The sequence below is a fragment of the Mya arenaria genome, chromosome 6 (assembly GCF_026914265.1).
Source record: "Mya arenaria isolate MELC-2E11 chromosome 6, ASM2691426v1".
NCBI classification, from domain to species: Eukaryota; Metazoa; Mollusca; class Bivalvia; order Myida; family Myidae; genus Mya; species Mya arenaria.
The window spans coordinates 67,682,740-67,702,977 of NC_069127.1; the positions used below are offsets into that span (position 1 = coordinate 67,682,740).

Genomic DNA, 20,238 nt, shown 5'->3' on the forward strand with positions numbered 1-20,238 from the left:
TGGTTTAAAGTTTCTGAAAGAAAGATTAACCAATGATATTTTTGTCACTTTCACGCACTTTGAGTTTGATTGGACCTTTATTATTGAATACATCTTTTTGTCAAGGAATTTCTATAAGTAGCTCAGTGTATGTGTTTTTTTTTTTGTGTTTTTTTTTACACTGCCCGAAATATTTCAAAAAGCTTAAACAAACTAGTATATACCATCACAGATACAAGCACGTACAAGTGTAGGGCCTGGTGCAGCTGTTCATAAAGAGATCACGGTGAACCCTGGAGGTAAAGACACGTATTTATAAGTATGCATTAGATCGTTTCGTACGAGTTTATTTTTTTATAATTTAAGTGTCCCATGTCATTTTCGTATTGGACATGCAATGCTTATAAATGTAACAAATGTTTATATGCTAGTCCAGTGAAAAAAGGAAATTAGGCAATATGTGAAACATATTTTTCTTAAATGGATTCAGTTCATTAAACAATGAAGCCAGATACCAAAGAATGAAACACTAATTTAATTTACATTGGAATGTAACAAATGATATTCTTGTAAATTATTAAGAAAAGTCTTAACTCACTGGTTTAAACTACATAAGAATTATTTATACTTGTATATTCAGTGTAAGAGCAGTGTTCGAGCTGAACAATCTCAAATAAAATATGTCAACGGTCAACGGTCTGATATTAACTAGCCTGATAAAAAAGAATTGTCAATTTAATATATCATATATCATATTTTCAGAAGAGTTCTATAGTACGCATGGGAAACACATATACTATTCTTTTACAGCTCCGATAAAAGTTGACGAAAGCAAGAATCCATTGATGCTAAAGGCGTCCGTGTCTGTTGACGATGACGAGAAGCAGATAGCAGTTACTCTTCCACTTGCAGAGTTTGTTTGCAATAGGACTAATGGACCACCAACTATGTGGGGCATTGTAGTTGCAGAAGCAGATGAGGCAGCTTCAGGTTAACGGCATATCAAATCAAGTTTTCATAAATATGTTTTTGTAGTGGTACAGTCTTTCATACATGTTTTATTTCTGCCTTACAACGATTCCGTCTCCTTTTGCTGTTGTTTGTGTTTATAATAACACTCTTGGCGAACCCTAAAAAGGCAGACAATTCAAGAGCTGTCTTTTTAAAGAACAACACCTTTATTTGTAATAGATCCGTTTAAAAAGAAAAACACTAACTCGCAAGTAGTATTTGACTACATATCTCTGTTTATCCATCATCTGATTTAAACTTACAGGTTTCTTTATTCAGATCAATGACAGCTATGGTTTAACAAATCAGTTGAATAAAACTTTTAGTTGTCTGGCTATTATGTTTTTTTAAAGTTTACCATAATATACACTTACCAAGTCAAGTCCATGGTTTATTAGCATTTTAATAGCATATCGTTTATAACATGTATGGCTCTGCTTTACACATTCAAAGTCCATTGTTTTGCATTATAGATACCGCATTTGCTGGTAAAAGAAACGACTTTCAAAAGAAGATCGATGACACATACAAGACCTGGTTTCAAGTAGACGGCTTAAACAATATCCCCCCATATATTGTCACAAAGCCAAATTGGAAGCCACCATGCTCAAACAGTAACGAAATCAATTCTGAACACTTTTTTCAATTTTCCATTTACACACACAACCATATACTGACAAGTACTCCTTCGACCGCATGTAATGAAACATATGAAGAACTGAAACCTTCCATCGATTCGTAAAATCAATTATATCATGAATCTCAATGTTCAATCAAATGTTTTAACCTTTTTCAGAGAATCGGCGAAAGCGTTCTGCAACAGATGATTCGAACATATTTGTCATTGGAAATGACGTGTGTCATGGTTTTTCTACTACAAAGGAATATTGCAATGGGCCTTTACCTGATGGACGCTCTTTCAAGTATACAGCTTCTTCATTTTCAATGTCATTACAACAATTCCACACGTTAAATTATCCATCTGGTTGAATGCAAGTATAAACTAACTAGATCATTCATAAAAATTATATTTTGCATTCTCTTCAACGGTTCCGTTGCTTCCATGTATACTAAAACGTTTAATTTATATTAATGATTAGGGTAACAATGACAGTATGTTTTTTATTTGCGAAATCATATTCGAGTTCATACGAGTTCAGATGTAGACCTTTTTGCGGATACCGTTTTAAGCCGGTTGTTTCATCAACATCGCTAAATAAACTATCCATTTCAATGCGATTGAATTGCTTAACTATCCAAGCAGTGTAGAATGCGACAACAGGAGGTATCCGCGAAAGGTGTTATACAAAGCCTATTCAGTTTCTTGTTCATCATAATCCAGTAATGTAAATATAAAATGTTCCAAACACGAAGGATAAACCCAATGCATGTAGGTTTCTATACATAAATTTGTCTCATGTCGCGATATGCGTCATTATTCACAAATGCGATTTGGTTTCTTACAGAGTAAAATCCTTTGTTTGTACGGACTACGGCTGCAGTGAATCCGTATACTCACAACCGATAGAAACAGGTAATTTGGATATTTACGAGATTCTCCTTTGTCCTTATTTAGCATTTAAGTATTTACAAACAATGTGTTTATTTTTTGTCCTTATCAATCGGGTTATTGTATTTCGCTTGCAACTACATTATTATTGAATATTTATTTTTTGTCACAGTGAAAATACTCGTAAAAGGTACAGGTCATTGGTGCTTGTTGTTTGTTGCAATCTTGTAATTTGATCGTGTACAAGCTATTGATTGCATTTTGTATGACTAACTACAGATTTATGAAAAATGATATTCTACTAAAATACCGTTTTCCTAAAACTGAATGTCTTAACAATCGAAATGCATGTACACATTCAGGAAACTCTTTATCATTAAACAGTACAGTGAATGAAGACAAAGCTTTCATTCTTCCTCGAAACCCACAGTATCTCTCAAACTATAGATACTTTTCTCGTTGTTTAAAACTATACTGTTCTGATTGAGTCTGATCAAATATGCTTATGAACTTTATATAACTAATTGAAACACAACATACAACCTATGTTAACCTCCATTTAAACAGCCCTTAGACTCACATGATACAATTGACACATGGTTTTATGAAGTATACGTAACCAGTGATGTGTTGTGAGAAAAGATTCAATATTATAATAATAGTTTGATATATGGTTTCGATACTTACTTAACTTGTCCTGGCTACATATTCAGCACATGTTTAAATCATCTCAATTGTATTTAAGAATGACCTATCATTTAAATCGAAGAATCCTGTTTTCGAAATATTGTTTGTATATTTATTGTTGTTTTAAGTTTCATTAAGTTCAGAATTGATTGCAAGTCTAAGCTATTGTTATTGCATATTAATACCCACTTGTGATTGTTTTAATTGATTATATAATTAAGATTTAAATATAATTAATATAATTATATCATACAAGGTTATGGCCATGCGTTCACATTTTGGCATTACTGTGCACGAATGTCCGTTCACAAATTTATGAATACAGAATTTTATAATTCACTTTTCTATTTATTATTGGCAGCATTACGATAACAACGAATGTGCAATTTCTAATTATAGAACCTAATATGACAGCGGCATTTGTGGGCGGAGCAGTATCCGCGGTTGTTGTTCTGGTCCTAGTTGTATTGGTGATCTTCTTTATGAGACGAAGACAGGCAGCGTAAGGAAACATAACTTTTCATAAGTTTTTTTTCTAAATACTTTAAAAGCAGGCATCATTTACTCACCAATTTCGTTATTTAGAGAGAAATTGCAGCACTACTACACTAGATATTAACACTCGTAATTCTTACCATTTAGCTTGAACACACGACATACTGTCAATGGTTGTCAGGCTTCTGATTTGCACACGCCAAGCTCAAAAATTATTCTGAGTGCAATTTATTTAAGATTTAACATTAGAAGAAATTTCCTTTATAGGTGTTTCAAAAAGGACACAGAAAGCATTACACATACTTCCAGTGACCAATTCGGTGAAATGGGGACGATGCAAACAAGGGAAAAACCTGTTGCTGTTTACAAGTACTAATGCTTTGCTTTTGGCTTTTTGAGTATTGTGCACAACCTTTTTAACTATCTCTTAGATAAATAGTTTTAATGATCGATGTTGATTTGGTCAAATCAAGCCTCAATTACCCGAACAATATTAAGTCCCATATACAAGGATCGAGCTATGCGCTCTTTTTTGTTTTGGTATATGTTGAGTAAAATTATTATTTTAAAGCGTGTGTAGAATTAAAAATGAGTATTTTGTATATCGGAAAGACAATAACGATAAACGGTGTTTTGTGTTTTAAATCGGCTAATTGAAATAGGATAATTAAGAATGTGAACAATTTGGTCAATCTATCATTTAAACTAATTTGTGTCGCAACACGACATGTTTTGACATCAAGTCGGTAATTTCGATTTGTAAAAAGAACTCTCTAATGCATTGTCAATTATTTGAACTACACTTATATCTATCTCAATAAACGATTTCCAGGAAAATATCGTTTTAGGCCAAAATTCATTTGTTTAGACTGCTATAATAATTCAGAAGCAAGCAAATGAGCTTCTCGTTGACTCCTTTTCAGACCTGGTCCAGTTAAACTGACTGAGTTTCCAGACTTTGTAGAGAAAATGCACAAGGACAGTGATCTTCTCTTTGCTGATGCTTACAAGGTTGAATTCGTTCCATCGTTCATTTGAATTTCAAACATAAATCATGTCTCAAACTGAAACTGCAAGCATACTATTTTCACGTATCTCTCAATAACTAGCATTATGTTTTGAGTCACCAATTTAGATAGTAGTTTATATCATAATAATCTCGTTATACGAATATGCATTTGGAGTATTTTTTAGAACAGACGAGTAAAAGTTTAATTCAATCACCCGTTTTGCATTTATCATCTTTTTTAAACATTTATAATGCACAAAAGTGCAATGTCTTGCACAACTAAGAACACTTAATTTCATTATCAATATACCAACACGTTTGTTTCATACGTTCCAGGCTATTAAGGAAAAAAGCCCTAAACATCCTTGTACAGTTGCTGAATCTCAGAACTGCAGAGCGAAAAATCGATATACCAACATTCTGTCATGTAAGTGTGTAAGTTGCTGAAACAACGACATAAAACAAGTTATCATTTATGTTTGTTAATTCATGAATACTCAAGTTCCTATTGTAAGTGATCATAAACATTTATTGAATTACCTCAGTCACAAACCATACCATGTCATGCTAATACTTTCGACTCACGACGATATGACTTATATCTATAGTTTTGCATTTATTCATAAATACTGGGTCTGAGTGACATCAATTTGGCTTAAACCCCATATGAGTTTTACTGTGTACCGTACCAATGTTTACCAATGAGGTTACACCAACATTAATAAGTTACGATATTTTGATATGTGTTTAAGATGTGTTGTCTTGTGGTGCTGTGTCTCTTGTTTGAGTTTGTTTGGTCTTGACCCTTGTGTCTCTGGAATTGTATAAGCTGCAATGTGATCAAAAATATATATCTGAAAATATTGAAAAATAAACCATTTTAGGATTTAGAAACAAAATATCAAAATAAATGTAACGCCGGCAGCAGGAATCGAACCAGAGCCCTCGCGGTCTAAAGGCAGAGATTATAACCACTACACTACTCATACAAGTTTATGAAACATATCAAAACAATTTGACATTTACGGAAAATTTGTTCAACATTGGAGCTGAAGTATTTTTATTGAAATATTTATGTTTATGTTTTAAAGATGTCAAGATCAAACTTTTAAATAGAGTTCAAATTCATGAATATGTTTCACTGTACATGAAACCAGATATTCATTTCTTTATTCGTAAATGAACACAAATACATTGGTAAAAATGGTGTATGCGCTTTTGAACAGGATCTTGTTTAACTTGCAGGCTACTCAGCTTATTCTGAGGTGTCCATTGCTTATCTATATTTGCAGTTGACCACTCTCGAGTAAAACTTCGGCCGTCAGACGATGTTGACGGATCCGACTTTATAAATGCAAATTACATACCGGTATGTACATTTATAAAATATAGTGAACTGGTAAGGGACCACTTTTGCCCGTACCAATTCATTGTCCACCCTGTACATCCTATGTTATCAATTATGTCATAATTTCTTTCATACTAGTGTTAGTTTATGTGGAAATGAAATTTTAAAATAGGAAAAACAAATATATATTTCTCTGAAAATATTAGCAATGTAGTTCGAATATATTGAAATTGCATCATGTTTGACCGCTCAACAAAATGGAAAATATTTTACCAAAACAAAAAATACTAGTGTAAACACTTCAAATCATTGTTACAGTACACTTCGGTGAATTTAATGAGTATGTTTGGCACTTGCATTCGTTCTTCAAATAAGTATTCATTATAAACCTTATCATACTGAATTTTAGATCAGGGGCCTTACGTTTTCCCTTATGATGTTTATTCGCAAATATTCAGTATCTCTCGAGTTTCTTTCAGTAAAGCCTTCTTTTCCGGGCTCGAAAGCGTCCCTATCAAGTACGGTATCTATTTATGAAATGGAATTATAATTCAATTTGAGTATAATGTGCACATGACTTAACTACAGGGCTACACATCCCCAAGCGAGTATATTGCCACCCAGGGTCCGATGCTGGCGACGTTTGACGACTTCTGGCGAATGGTATGGGAACAAAATGTTGACACCATTGTTATGCTGACGAAACTCGTGGAAAAAGGAAGGGTAATATATTTACTGTTTTAATTTGAACTTTTTTTATTTGTGGATGGGAACGCGATTTTGATCATTGTGGCGCTAACGTGAATAACGAGAAAAAGCGAGAATCAAATCGCGCACTCTTTTCCCCTTGATTTTTCATGGTATTTTCGAGCTTAAAACTTAGTTATTTGTTGTCAACATAAAAAAACACATCAATTTCAGCAATAAACCCTCTGCAACACTATTTATTGACGTTTAGTTGATCATAACCTTTTAACGTGTGTTTAATTTACCGAAAGAGTTGGTCAGCTGTTCGGCTTTTGGACTTTGGTAACTACGTTTGTATGACGGTAAGGTGCAAACATTTCTGGTCGATGATGTGAGGCGTTTTTGAAATAAAAACAGTATTATTTTATTTTTTTGAAACGAAAGAACATTGATCAGAATATGCTTGATCATGAAATGGTTGTTTATAACCGATATTTGTTAACATTCTGACAAACAACGTAGTAACCGAGACACCGTTTCCCAGTTTATCACGAGGAACATCCGGTGTTAAACTTCAACGTTTCTTGGTTTAAATTGTGGAATTGCAAGTGGTAAGTACAAATAAAATGTTATTTAATCATTAATGATTATTTTTAATCAGTATAACACAATCTACAAGCTTGATAAGTAATTTGACAGTACTTTCACATGGCAATCAAAGTAATTGTCAAAACCCGGAAGTGAATTCTGCGAATTGTTTTGTTGTTAGCAACCGATAATGACCGCCAAGGTTAAATGTTAAACGTTGTCACAGGCCTCGACGGTACCTTATGAAAAAGAATATATTCAAAATGATGATCCAGATTTTGCAAATGAACAACTTTAACTTGACAATCTTTATTATAAATGAATTTGTGCAGTCTTCTCAAAGTCAAAATATAAAAGATTCAGATGAAAGGTCAATTTTATGTTTGATAAATAATGATGATTTTGATTGTGAAATGAACAAGAGTCTGATAGTGGACATGATGTTTCTGAGACTAATTTCAACGATGATTTATTACTTTGTAAAATAATTATGATGGTACTCTGAGAACTGAAGATGTCAAGGAGATTCAAAATGTAAACAAACTGCAGTGTGCATACTACTATCATTTGAATGTTACTGAATAACGGGTTCGGATCACCTGTTTTCATAAAGTAAAATACTATTTGATTTTTTATTTGCTATCATTATTGTCTTTGAAGGTGCTGAACCATGTAGCCAAGATGTGCACTACCACTACTCATGGGATTTTGCCCAGCAAGTCCACTATCCACATCATGCCAACAAGTTGGGCCGATATATTTCGCCACCCCACAGAAGTGTCATGTGTTTCGCATGTGTGCCTTAGGTTCAGCTATGTTTTTATGGTAAGATGTCACTCTGAATTAAACATGGAGTAACAGAATAAGACAGATCTTATACAATAATGATGTACCTGTAAAAATTGTCTTTCCAAGTCAGAATTAATTTTTTAGGTTAGATTTTTTATGTTGTCAGCTTTGTATTCCTGTTCAAAAACTTTTACCTTGGCCATACTTAGAAATCCTTTTAAAAGATTCAACGTAAACAAGTTAAACACTCTTGATCTTAGCTTGGATTTTAAAAATGAATTTTAATTAGAAATAAAGATCTGTAAAAGTAATACAGCTATCTGTTAGTGTCATTTTGGGTTGTCTACATTATCTTCTTGCTGACTATTTCAGTACAATTTTATTATTATTTGTGAAATCAATTAAAGGGGCTATACACCATATGATGAAATAGCGGGAAAAAAAGAAGAAAATTGTCGAAAACTGACATAAACTTGGTATCAATGAGTACAATGCATTGAAACTAACTACATGTAACTGAAGTACCACATAGTTTACAATTATATATTTGCAGTTTTTTCGTATTGTACCATTAAAATAGATTACTAGGTATGTATACCTAGTAGAATTCATTTGTATGCGTGATTGGCTTGTCAATGTTATCACCTGATATTACCAAGTTAGGTATATAGCTTAGATATTCCAAAGGTTTAGAGTAAGCCTTCGTAGCACAGTAGATACAACATTGGACTGCAATTTTGGTGAATCCGGATCGAACATTTACATTTTGGTATTTTTTTACAATTATGATATCAAAGAGTAAAACATTTTATTAAATAATTGTCCTGAGATTTGTTACAGAAAAAAACTGTTTTTGGTGCCAATCTGGTGTATAGTCCCTTTAACAATAGTTAACATTTATTTGTACAGGAAAGTAGACATTTTATCTGGTGGACGAGGCCGAATTGTTGGGGAAAGGAAGTGACAGTGTCGTGAGCCTGGCCCACCACTACTTTCAGCACTATGGTGTCGGTGAAAAACATGCTGAGGTATTTAATGCTTCACCCATTTAAATTATCTATAGAATTTTAATGGATTAAAGGTTCTAACAGCTTATGCAAACTTTATCCTTATTGCTGAGAAGAGATTATGAGAATCAATAGTGAATATAAAAGATGATGAAACTTAACATATTTTACACCATGAAACACATTCTTACTCAGATTTTTTTTTCCATTTTACATTCGATGATTGATAACGATTGGATATTTGGATTCAACCATGGCTTATGAAATATGTCCATCAATATAACATTGCTTTCTTCATGTACTGCATATAGCTTAAAAAAGAAAAAAAATGTATTAAATTTTCCAGGTTTATTTCGATAATGCTGTCTGCCAAAACAAGAACAATGCTGTGCTTTGGTATGCCATGTGACCTGTAATGACAGGTAAGTTTTCTTATCTGTTAATAATTGTTTGTCTGATTTTTTAGGACAAATGCACTGTCTTTTGAAATCAATCACATCATTGATATCTGCGATTGGTGCTTTAATTTTAAAGGATGCAGAACTGGATGAAGTTAAAGTGTAGTTGGCAGTAATTTGATATGAGGAATATGTTAGCTAAATAAACATATGTTAACACTTCATTATTGTAAGATTTATATGTCTTGAAAACTTTATTATACCCTAGTTAAAATCATTTGCTTAGTTATATTTTTTGTGAATATAGATAAGTTTTATTTACACTAAACAGATCTTCCAACAATTTTCAGGATTGCATGAGAGTGTAACACTAAACACTATGTTGGCTGGGCACACCAAATTTGCTCCTGACTGTCACTTCGGCAACTGGAAGGTCCAGTGGCGATGTTGTAATGCCGAGAATCTTCAAGAAATTGCCCACACTGTTTTCACCTCTTCAAAGTCCGTCCACAACATCCCACACTTGGTTTATGACCCTCAACAGCCAATCACAGTTCACAGTTGGAAATCATTCCTAGATACATATTTCAAAACTCTAAAGAATATTACCAAATACCACCATTTCTATGTATCAAAACATAAACCAGGAGTTTAGTATGCAAAGAGTTTGTAGATTCCTCAGAAATTGAAGTTATTCTTTTGAGGATGAGTCCAGAATGTGGTGTTTTGCCTGAAATGAAGCACGCAACGTGCCTAGATGCTGAACGTCAATCGTACCTTCAATATTCTTTTGGTCCATTCTTTAGATCTGAGTCATCAAGATCTGCAGTATGCCCTAAACCAACTCTGTGTAAAGTCGAAGTTTACTCATTTGTTGGTGAAATGTCGATTGTAGATCAAATGTTTGTGGCAAATATGAAAGAAATGAGTAAAAAATGGCATTATCACATGTAACCATAGCAACAGGCTGTTGTTTTATATAGTTCTTTTGTGTCATTTTGTACATATAATGAGCAATGTGTACTCTTTGTGTCTATGAATTAGTTTATGTGTTAGCTATAACAGACAGTTAAGTTAGTATTTCGGCATGGACACTGCATTTAAAATAAGAACATTTTTAGTGGACATTGTTTTCAAACTGGCTTACCAATGTGTAACAGAATGATCCATATCTTTTGATTTCTTTGTACAAAAATGACTAGAAACTTTAGTTTTTATGCCTAAGATACTTGGTATCATTTACATGCCAATAACTTAAAACGCATTGTATATTGAGAACACATTATTTGTGGCAGACTTTGAAAATGATTGGAAATAGCATTTTCATTAGTAACCATAGCAACCGATGTTTGCTTTGACCTTTGTGGCCAATTTCTATGTCAATATAGACATTAGCAATGTGTACTTGCTATTTTAATGTTGAAGTTTATGTAACACTAGTAAAGATAAGTGATATATTTAAACAGGTATCTTGACATATATATAATATTTAAAATAAGAACAGTTTTGTTCACATTGTTTTTTATCCCTGTGTTTCATAATGTTTCATATGTTTTATAACTTTTGTGAAATTTAACGTGAAACTTTAGAGTTAATTTCTGTAAATACTTAGTATCATAAAGATGTCAATAACTTATAAATAAAAAAAAATTATGCGGACTTTCAAAAATGATTGGTAATAGCATTTTCATAAGTAACCATAGCAACTGAATTTTGCTTTGACCTTTGTTGTAAGTTTCTTTATCATTATGGACATTAGCAATGTATACTTGTTACTTTCCTTTTGTAGTGAATGTGATACTAGTAAAGATAGTTTTATATTTTAATATTTTGACTTGTGTACTTCATTCAAAATAAGAACAGATTTAGCGAACATTTCGTTCAAATTGTGTTAAAGCTCTCTGTTACGAAATGTTCCATATCCATTGTTGTTTTTTTAATATTTGACTGACTAGTTCAGATTTTATTTCTGCAATTGCTTGGTATCATAAAAATGTCAATAACTTAAAACACAACTTTATGAAAAACATTATTTTTTGAGAAACATTTAGAAAATGAGTGAAAATGGCATTATCAATAGTTACCATAGCAACCAAATGCACTTATGAACTTTTCGTTAACTTTTGTAATCAAACTATGAGTGCTTATTGTTTCTATGCTAAAACTTATATGTTACATGTAAATAGTCCTTGACATGATACTTATCTGACATGGATATTTCATTCTAAATAAACACATTAGACCATACATTTTGTTCATTTCGATTTCTACACCCGTGTTACGAAAAGTACTATATTTTTTTAGTTTTTGTGAATTTTGACTTTTGGATTTTTGTTCTTGAAATACTTGGCATCATAAAGGTTACAATATCTCAAAATGTCATTTTTGGGCCAGAATGATCATATTCCCATTCCCATCCACATTTACAGCATGGTTGATCTGACTCACCCTTCTAGATAATGGTTTCGATGAACTGAAATTTGTTGACGTTTTTATTTTACTAAATATGGATTCGCTCATAAACACTTCGTTCGATGTTATTATTTGTTATGCCCATATGCTTATGGGATAGTCTGAATTTTACAATATGATAACGTAACATCACTTCAATTTCTAGTAATTAGTATAAGGTAAATGACTACCTTTTCTTTGAAAACATAAGATAATTTATGTCTTTAAAATACTTTTTTTCTTTTTCTTTCTCGTTACCGCTTTTATTCAGTTATAACTTATAATAAACGTCTGACCTCGCAATAAATACAAACCAGTATTGAATGTTTTTCTCTTTTCGAAAGGGGAAGTTGTTCAAACTATTAAAGGTTTGGCTATTTATTTAAAATTGAACTGTACAGTATGTTACATATAGCGTAAATATAATTTTATCTTTTTTTCTGGTAAATAAGGCATCTATATAGATAATGTTCACGGTCATTCATTGCCAAACTGTACCATTTTCTTGTGAGTCAAGTAGGTCATTTCAAATGTGTATGCATCACAAGCATCACAATTATGTTTATAGCGCTCAAACTTACTGTACTTACATTTGCATCCATCGCTTCTGGTAAATATTTAAATATGAAAATGAAAAGTAATTTCAATAGTTTTTACATGAGGAAAATATAAATGTCACTCCTTATCAATACCTTTTAACATGTGAAGTGAAAATAACACACTAAGTATCTTGTTTATGGTGAGGCACAACCCTTTTCATTTTCAAAAACTTCGATTCATTTATATTTTGTTATTTTGTTACAATCATTTTATAAAGCAAAAAGTAAAGGCTATTAGTTAAGAAACTAAACAAACCACGAACGCCTAAGATAAAAGCAAACTATAAGAAATAGATTTGAAATAGGTTCGGACCTCAGATCATTATTGGGACTGGTCGGTCTTTACGATGCAAGGAGGCCATCAGTGAACTGAACTGCTTGTTTATAAGTGTTCAAGTGATCAGTAAATGTCCTTAAGTCCAGTATCATTGATGATTCGACACTATGATTGGTTTGGTTTATTCTGTTCGAAGAAACAACGAGCGTGTGGGGACGGTCATTTTCTGTTTCAACTAAAATGAAAGTTAGATGGTAAGGGTTGTTGGGTTCATGAAAAGTTCAATTTGGTGGAGGAAAATATTCAATGGTGACATCCATTACTATTACACTTTTAACTGTTATATATCAGTGGGTGGGGTATGGTTTTGAGGCAACATTTAATAGATTAACTTTTAAATATTGAGAGAGTGTCTTAATAATGACACTTAAAAATGGTATAAAGGAGAGTATAAAATGACGTTTAACTGCATTATATTTTAATAATAGAAACATACAAATTACGTGTATTGTTCAGCAAAGACAGAGTTATTATACTTACATATATAAACATATATAATTACTTGTTATGTAGATGTTTTTTGTTATATGGTTACTATCTTGTACGCCATCTTGGAGTGTCGCAATATTTTATCACATACCTTGACGTACTGTTTATAGCATGTTTAACCGTTTACCAATCCGTTACCATTTTCGGATATTTGCGACTTAACTTTTTTCTTTTAAGCAAGTGTTTCGTTAAGACTATTACATTTTCTGCAGATTAAGTGTGATAAGTACTGGCCGGATGTGAATGAACCAGTTTATTACGGGGACCTGGTTGTCTCGGTGACGTCAGAGTCTAACCTCTCCGACTACACACTTAGAATATTCGAAATCAAAATGGTGAGTTTTTTGCATTTATCGTTTCGTAGAAACTATGTATCACTTGTCTAATGTTATTTTGGAAGTACATATCAGAATTTGTTCTACACCTGACTACTACACACTGTCAACTGTAATGAACTTATTCCGAAAAAACATTTGTTTTTAACTCTTTTTAAATTTTCAATTTACTAGATAATAGGTCGAAATCAGTAAATGAGTTAAAATGATACAGAGTACTAAATCATAAACTGTACAAATGACAGGGAAGTAAAACAAGGAAGTTAAAGCACTTCCATTACCTTCAATGGCCTGACTTCGGGTGTCCGGAGCGTCATTGGCCCTTGATTAACTTCGTCACCTTGGTCCGCCAATATAGGCCGCTGTTTCCAACTGGCCCTTTGTTGGTACACTGCAGGTATCGGAATGTCGAATATGCATTGTGTCTATAGCTTATTATTACTCTTAAAGTGTTCTATGTTGTTCCACGAATACCGAAATTAAAGTTATCCCAGTTGAAGTGCATCCACCTAGCACCCCTGCATGTTTGGTTTAACTTGAAGTTTGTCGAGCATAAAACATCTTATTCAAATGAAGAAAGTGTTTAATTACGTACCTGTAGTGTAACCCTGCTTGCTCAGAATGAAGTTTATACAACGTTATAAGAATTCATGTGTTTTAATTCTCGGATGTATAACTAATTCAATCGTCAGGCACAACTGGACTGGATAATAGGTTCTGCAAACAAATACCCCGAGGCATGCTAATCACATTGCTTAACATTTACAATACAATATACAAATATTTAATATAAAACTATCAATCACAGTATTCTAGACGGATTAAATGAAAATGGTTCGTTCCAGCTCGTGTCTCATTTGTATTTAAACAGTCAATATATATCTAACATATTAATATATTCCTACACAATTCTATACTAGAAACATGGTATAACCAAGTGTTTGAATCAAAAATGACTAAAATAATCTCTTCATACTTACATGTGTAAATGTAACCCAAAACCTATCTACTTAACTTCCGCCTCCAATTACTGCAGACTGTTAAGCTGTGTTAACAAAATGCAATGTTACAATAAAGTGCAGAGAATAAAATGGTAAATGTCAGCCCGTAAAGATTTACAGAAGAAGTAACAGAAGTTTGAAGCAGAAAGAGTATGAATGATGAAAATTCCATAACACCGAAGAACAAGAAAGCCAACAACTGCTAAACAAACCTGTAATAAATAATTGTTAAAGTATATATTTATTATTTCATTTCACACAGTTAGTCTGAGATGTTCTCCTTTCGACTTCTTTGACGTTGTGAGTTTTTCTTCACAATCGCGCGTGAGAGAGAAAACTTTCCCAATAATAAAATAATAAATAAAATGTCCAAATCTCAAGCAGTCAAATCACAACGAGTCACAGTAGTATTCCCATTTTTACGATACCAGAGCTCGAATTCCTTATATATGTAAATAGGACATGGCATGCATTATACGCCTGATAAAGTAGACAAATAGAATCGATACGAGTCGAGCCAGTTAGCATGAATGCCTTTGGTGGATGAGCTCACGGTTTTATCATCTTTTATCATCTCACTTTAAATGTCAATAATAAACATGTAGATGCAATGCATAAGTGTTTGTCTTGATAACCGCATGTCAAATCCCGCATGCTCCCATTTCAGAAGGGGGAACGGCGTTCTGTCCGTCAGTTCGCTTACCTGAAGTGGCCAGATATGGGCTGCCCTGAGGATCCGGAAATGCTTCTGGAGTTCGTAAAGTCAGTGAAAGAGCACAACAAGCGCCCAGGTGGCGCACAAAATGCTGGGCCCATGATTGTGCACTGCAGGTGGGGGAGAACGAAATAAGAAAAGAAGAAATAATGTTTTGTTTTTGTTAACGCACAGCACTTACACCCAATATGTCTTTTATAATTGAAAAAGTACACTCAAACCCACACTTCACGCATCACATCTTTCATAGAAACGTGACTTATTTATGGCTTGCTTTGTTTATATTATGTAAATTCCCACAATTTGAAAATGTTCATTTACCTTTTCGTAACTATATGTCGTGATTAAATCAATACAATATTGTACGTACATAACACCCCGATTTTCTAATATTGTACTTTGAAGCAGTTGCAGGAACATATTATACTGCCAATAGATATGCCGTAAAACACTACTGTACATTTACGGTAAGCATTGCAATGCAATATCCTCATTATTATATGCATTATTAAGGGTCATATCTTTTCGAATTCTATCAACACCTCTCTCACTATCTGCAGCGCTGGTGTGGGTCGGACGGGGACGTTTATCGTGGTGGACCACGTACTGCAGCACATTCGAGACCATGACGAAGTGGACGTGTACAAACTCGTGCTTGATATGAGAAACCACCGATGCAACATGGTCCAAACTGAGGTAGGTTAATGTACATGCTCGTTCTTTCTTGTTTATACCTCATGTGATTGAGTATCTGCAGCAACTATATATGTGCACTTTAAAGTATATCGTGTTTATTTTTAGATATAGACATTTAAATAAATCAACGTGTTTTACAATTTCTTACACAATAAAAATGCAGGACCAGTTCATCTATATCCACGAGTGTCTGAAGGCGTTTATAACCTCTGACGAGGATGACGAAGAGGAGGAGCCGGAAGATGAACGTAAGTTCACTTCTTTAAGTAAAGAACATTGAAGTCGTGGGTGTGTACTATTTTTATTACTTATGTTGCTTTCTTGATAAGGAATAAAGCATGGCTCCTACTGTCACTACTTTGGCCGCAGACGGTCCGTATTCAAAAGATCCTGATTAACGTAGTAAGTTGCAAGGACGAACATGATGGTATCTGTCTGAATTTTTAAGCAACATGCATACTCGGTTTTATTGGAAACGGAAACAACTGTTTAAATCTGTCTAGGAGCATTCGCGATGATTTAGCTTAATAAATTTGATATTTGTGAACATCGTCTAAGAATCATTCGTGGAATTCTAAAATAAAAAGTAATTGAGCATTTGTTTAAAATTTAAAGCAAACATTTACGATTAAAACTACAAATGAATGCAGTTTTAACACATGTTCTTCACTTCCTCTACGGTTAAGGTGTGACAATTAAGAATCGGAAGCTGCCTGTACGGTCTACCGCAACATTTAAATGAACGCACGATTGTCTGTATATATTGCTGCTAGGATAATGTTCGAGGCATCGCCACAGGAAGCGAAGTGAATCCTTTGGAAACTTTGCTTTTTGCACACTCATCATAAATAATTGGTATTGATCTAACCACCATTGTTACTGAATCTTCAGCAATCCTCTTGCACCTTAGAGTATTAATAAGGTCAAGTTTCAAACTTATGAAAAGGTAAGATTACATGGAAATGCAAATCGTCAACATGTCAATGAATACCGTCCCATGTCAGTATTACACAAACGTGTCCAATTTAAAGCGATTTGTCAATGATGTAGATCATAAAATCATACCAACGACTAGTAAATCGTGAAATTGTTTGCAACCGGTCGTGAGATTGCCTACGACTACGTCGAGGCGTAAATTCGATACTAAGCCGACATGTTCAGCAAACGGAGGCAGAGTTGTGCCAGTGCGCATGCCTTAATTAATAACTCGAGTAACGAGAATAGGTATTTCGTAAATTATCTTCGCGACGGTGGGTGCTAGGCTTAACATTGCTCGCAGTCGTGAGCTTACTGTTTTATAATTTTAAAAGTACTCATCATATTTGAGATTGATGAACGCGCTGCCTATAAACGTAATAAAACAGAATCGAATGATATGACTTCATGTTGTGTTATATACTGTTTTGTTATTCAGACCTGTACGAAAATACACGTATGGGGGAAGATAATATCTACGAAAACACGGCATACCAGAACGATTCATTATAAATACATTCTGGCAAATGCGAACAACAACAGCTTAAGCTGAATTTATCTAAAAACTTGAAAACAGTCATGAGAACATCTTCGAATTTGACACATCAACTTTCCGACAATTTGATATGTTTTGAAATTTAAAATGCATCCTTTCGTTTGTATCAACATAATGTTATGGATCAACAATTCTTCGATTAAGCAGTGTTAGGCTTTGTTATACTGCCTTCACTTCATTACATTCATTTGATCTTGTTTTCCATGAAATCGGTATATACATTTCTTTCTTAACTACTTATTATTTATTCTTTCTTTATGTATGTACGTGTGCTATGTGCCATTATTGAACTGTTTAACTGTGGAAGTTCAAGGACAAAGAAACGCGTGACTTCTTATCAACAAGCATACAAGTCAATGTGATAATTGTTTATTTGAAAAAAGCAACATATATGGTTAAATCACATTAATTAAAAGTTGAATATGCAAATTATTTTTGGTATTTTATTAATTTTTTTAACTAAAATCGGCTTTAATAAATTGCAAGTAATTTATGAAACAATGCGAGATTGTGTTTGAGTTCATCCATTAAAAATGTATTCGAGTTCACTACAGCACTTTTTGATAAATCGGGGCTCATGTAATTGCTCTAAATTTAATCAAGACAAAAAGCGTGAAAGAGTCTGTGTACGGTTTGTCTTAGACACAAACACAACAAAGTGGAATGGTATTTATTTGGCAAAATTAGCATTCATATATCAACTTTGTCTTTGTTAATTGTGACTTTTTTAATATCAAGATTACTTAAAAAACCCGTTTTATATTGTCCACATAAGATCTGTCCTTGCAATGTGCTATTGCCTTATGTCTTGTATTATTGTATACTTTTTGTGTGTTTATTTATCACAAGAAACCTTATAGTTTATGTAGATAAAATTCGTTTCGTTTCTGCTCTGTTCTGTGTCACACTGTAAATGCGTTTTAATGTGATTTATTAATAATTTGATTCGCTAATAAGTATCACGATGATGAAATTAAATATACCCTTACTTTGCATAATAAATGGATTCAACAGACAGAAGAGTCATTGATGATATTGATTTCCAATCCTTACTATACTTATTGTACTTGGATTTGTTTATCCAAAGGACGAAGCACAAAATCTGTCAATTTGATACATGTGGTCAATTACAAAAGTCTGCTCGTCATTGGAATAAGCAAGCATTTACGTGCTAAATTATGAGTTAGAGGTTAAAGTTCTTTTCTTGTTCCTTGACATAACAATTGAAAGACTTGTTTGGTTAAAATTAAGCTATTTTCAAATTCCACATTTATAACTGAGTTACTTAGTCGTGAGAGTGTTTAAATGCTATGCTGGAAATATAACAAAGCACGAAATAAACAGGGTGCCAATAACATAATAACTTCACATATTGACAGTTCCTATTTTAGGATTGTCATGATTTTAATATCAAGGCAGCACCCATTGTATGAATGTCGACATTTAAACAATACAAGAGTTCCCATGTTTAATGAAACTGACATACAAGTAATACATATTTAGACAAAACGTTCCTATTTTATAAATATTTAAACATTTGGACAGTTCCCATTATCTGAGTGATGATATTTCAATAATATGAACTAATGCGCTGCCTCTACGGGTTTGAAATATTATTGCCCGACACGTTATAGTTACAGTTATGTCTATATGTTACTCAATTATTACACATTTGCAGTAAATGACACACGTTTAAATAATTGACCAACCTACAAGTTCGACAGGGGTGACTAACATCTTCATTCTCTTGAAATATGGGATTCAGTGCTGCATTGACTCCCGTTTCAGATTGCTTGACCACTTCAGGCTGCTGGCACATGGTGATCTGCAAAATCAATGTTTTAATAGAATCAAACTACCATATAATACTGTGAAGGTATGCAAAATGCCTGACAACAATCATTTGAGGCATACGCAAATCAATATGTCGTCATAAATTTGATGAATAGTGCAGATTTCATGCATTCAAAGATCAAGATGATAAGGTATATAATGTTTGGATAATTTGCAAAAAGTATTTAACAACTCCAAGGTTAAATCCCACTTATTGACTACAAAGAAGCATTTTGGCGAAGTCAAAACTAGACATGTTTAGAATATTATTTTACTTAAAGACCATATTCAAATTTCCGGGGGCAGTATGGAATTCTGGGCAGGACCATTCTTTGAGCAGCACAGGTTTTTGTCCTTGAAAGTTCATCCACAGCTTCAGCAACCAGGCGGCTATAGAAAAAAAATCAATACATTTGTGTTTTAACAGAATGTTTAAATGTATTTAGGTGTATTGAGGGAAAAGGCAATAATCATAATGTAACCGGCACACTTTTTATCCTATTTGCTTTAAGATATTTCAAGTAATAACATTTAAAACACTGAATACGAACTAGTGAGTGATGTGAGGTGAGGTGAGTGAGTGAGTGGTAGTATTTCTTTTAAATACATGTAGGAGTATTGTTTTATTTGTTGCCATGATTGTTGAAGTAGATGTATTTGTTTAAAAGCTGATATCAAATGTACACTAAATAAATCATCAATCTGCATCATAAATAAAGTTATAATGAGGAATTGGATAAATA

General features: G+C 33.1%; 1 protein-coding gene and 2 long non-coding RNA genes across 3 annotated transcripts; all 3 read left to right on the forward strand.

The window, feature by feature from the left end:
• Positions 1-1,491: 1,491 nt before the first annotated feature.
• LOC128239119 (uncharacterized) lies at positions 1,492-2,524 on the forward strand. The gene is made up of 3 exons (XR_008261819.1): positions 1,492-1,604; positions 1,787-1,913; positions 2,457-2,524. It is a non-coding gene; the product is annotated as an uncharacterized LOC128239119 (long non-coding RNA).
• Positions 2,525-3,611: 1,087 nt separating this feature from the next.
• On the forward strand, positions 3,612-17,619 carry LOC128237983 (receptor-type tyrosine-protein phosphatase O-like). The gene is made up of 11 exons (XM_052953559.1): positions 3,612-3,689; positions 3,950-4,051; positions 4,606-4,693; positions 5,028-5,118; positions 5,984-6,060; positions 6,628-6,762; positions 13,597-13,719; positions 15,388-15,551; positions 15,996-16,131; positions 16,295-16,379; positions 17,546-17,619. Exons 1-11 carry the CDS (start codon positions 3,670-3,672, stop codon positions 17,617-17,619), a joined length of 1,095 nt encoding a protein of 364 aa, XP_052809519.1. The 5' UTR covers positions 3,612-3,669.
• LOC128239118 (uncharacterized) lies at positions 6,976-11,755 on the forward strand. The gene is made up of 5 exons (XR_008261818.1): positions 6,976-7,337; positions 7,975-8,139; positions 9,013-9,131; positions 9,457-9,532; positions 9,859-11,755. It is a non-coding gene; the product is annotated as an uncharacterized LOC128239118 (long non-coding RNA).
• Positions 17,620-20,238: the final 2,619 nt, after the last annotated feature.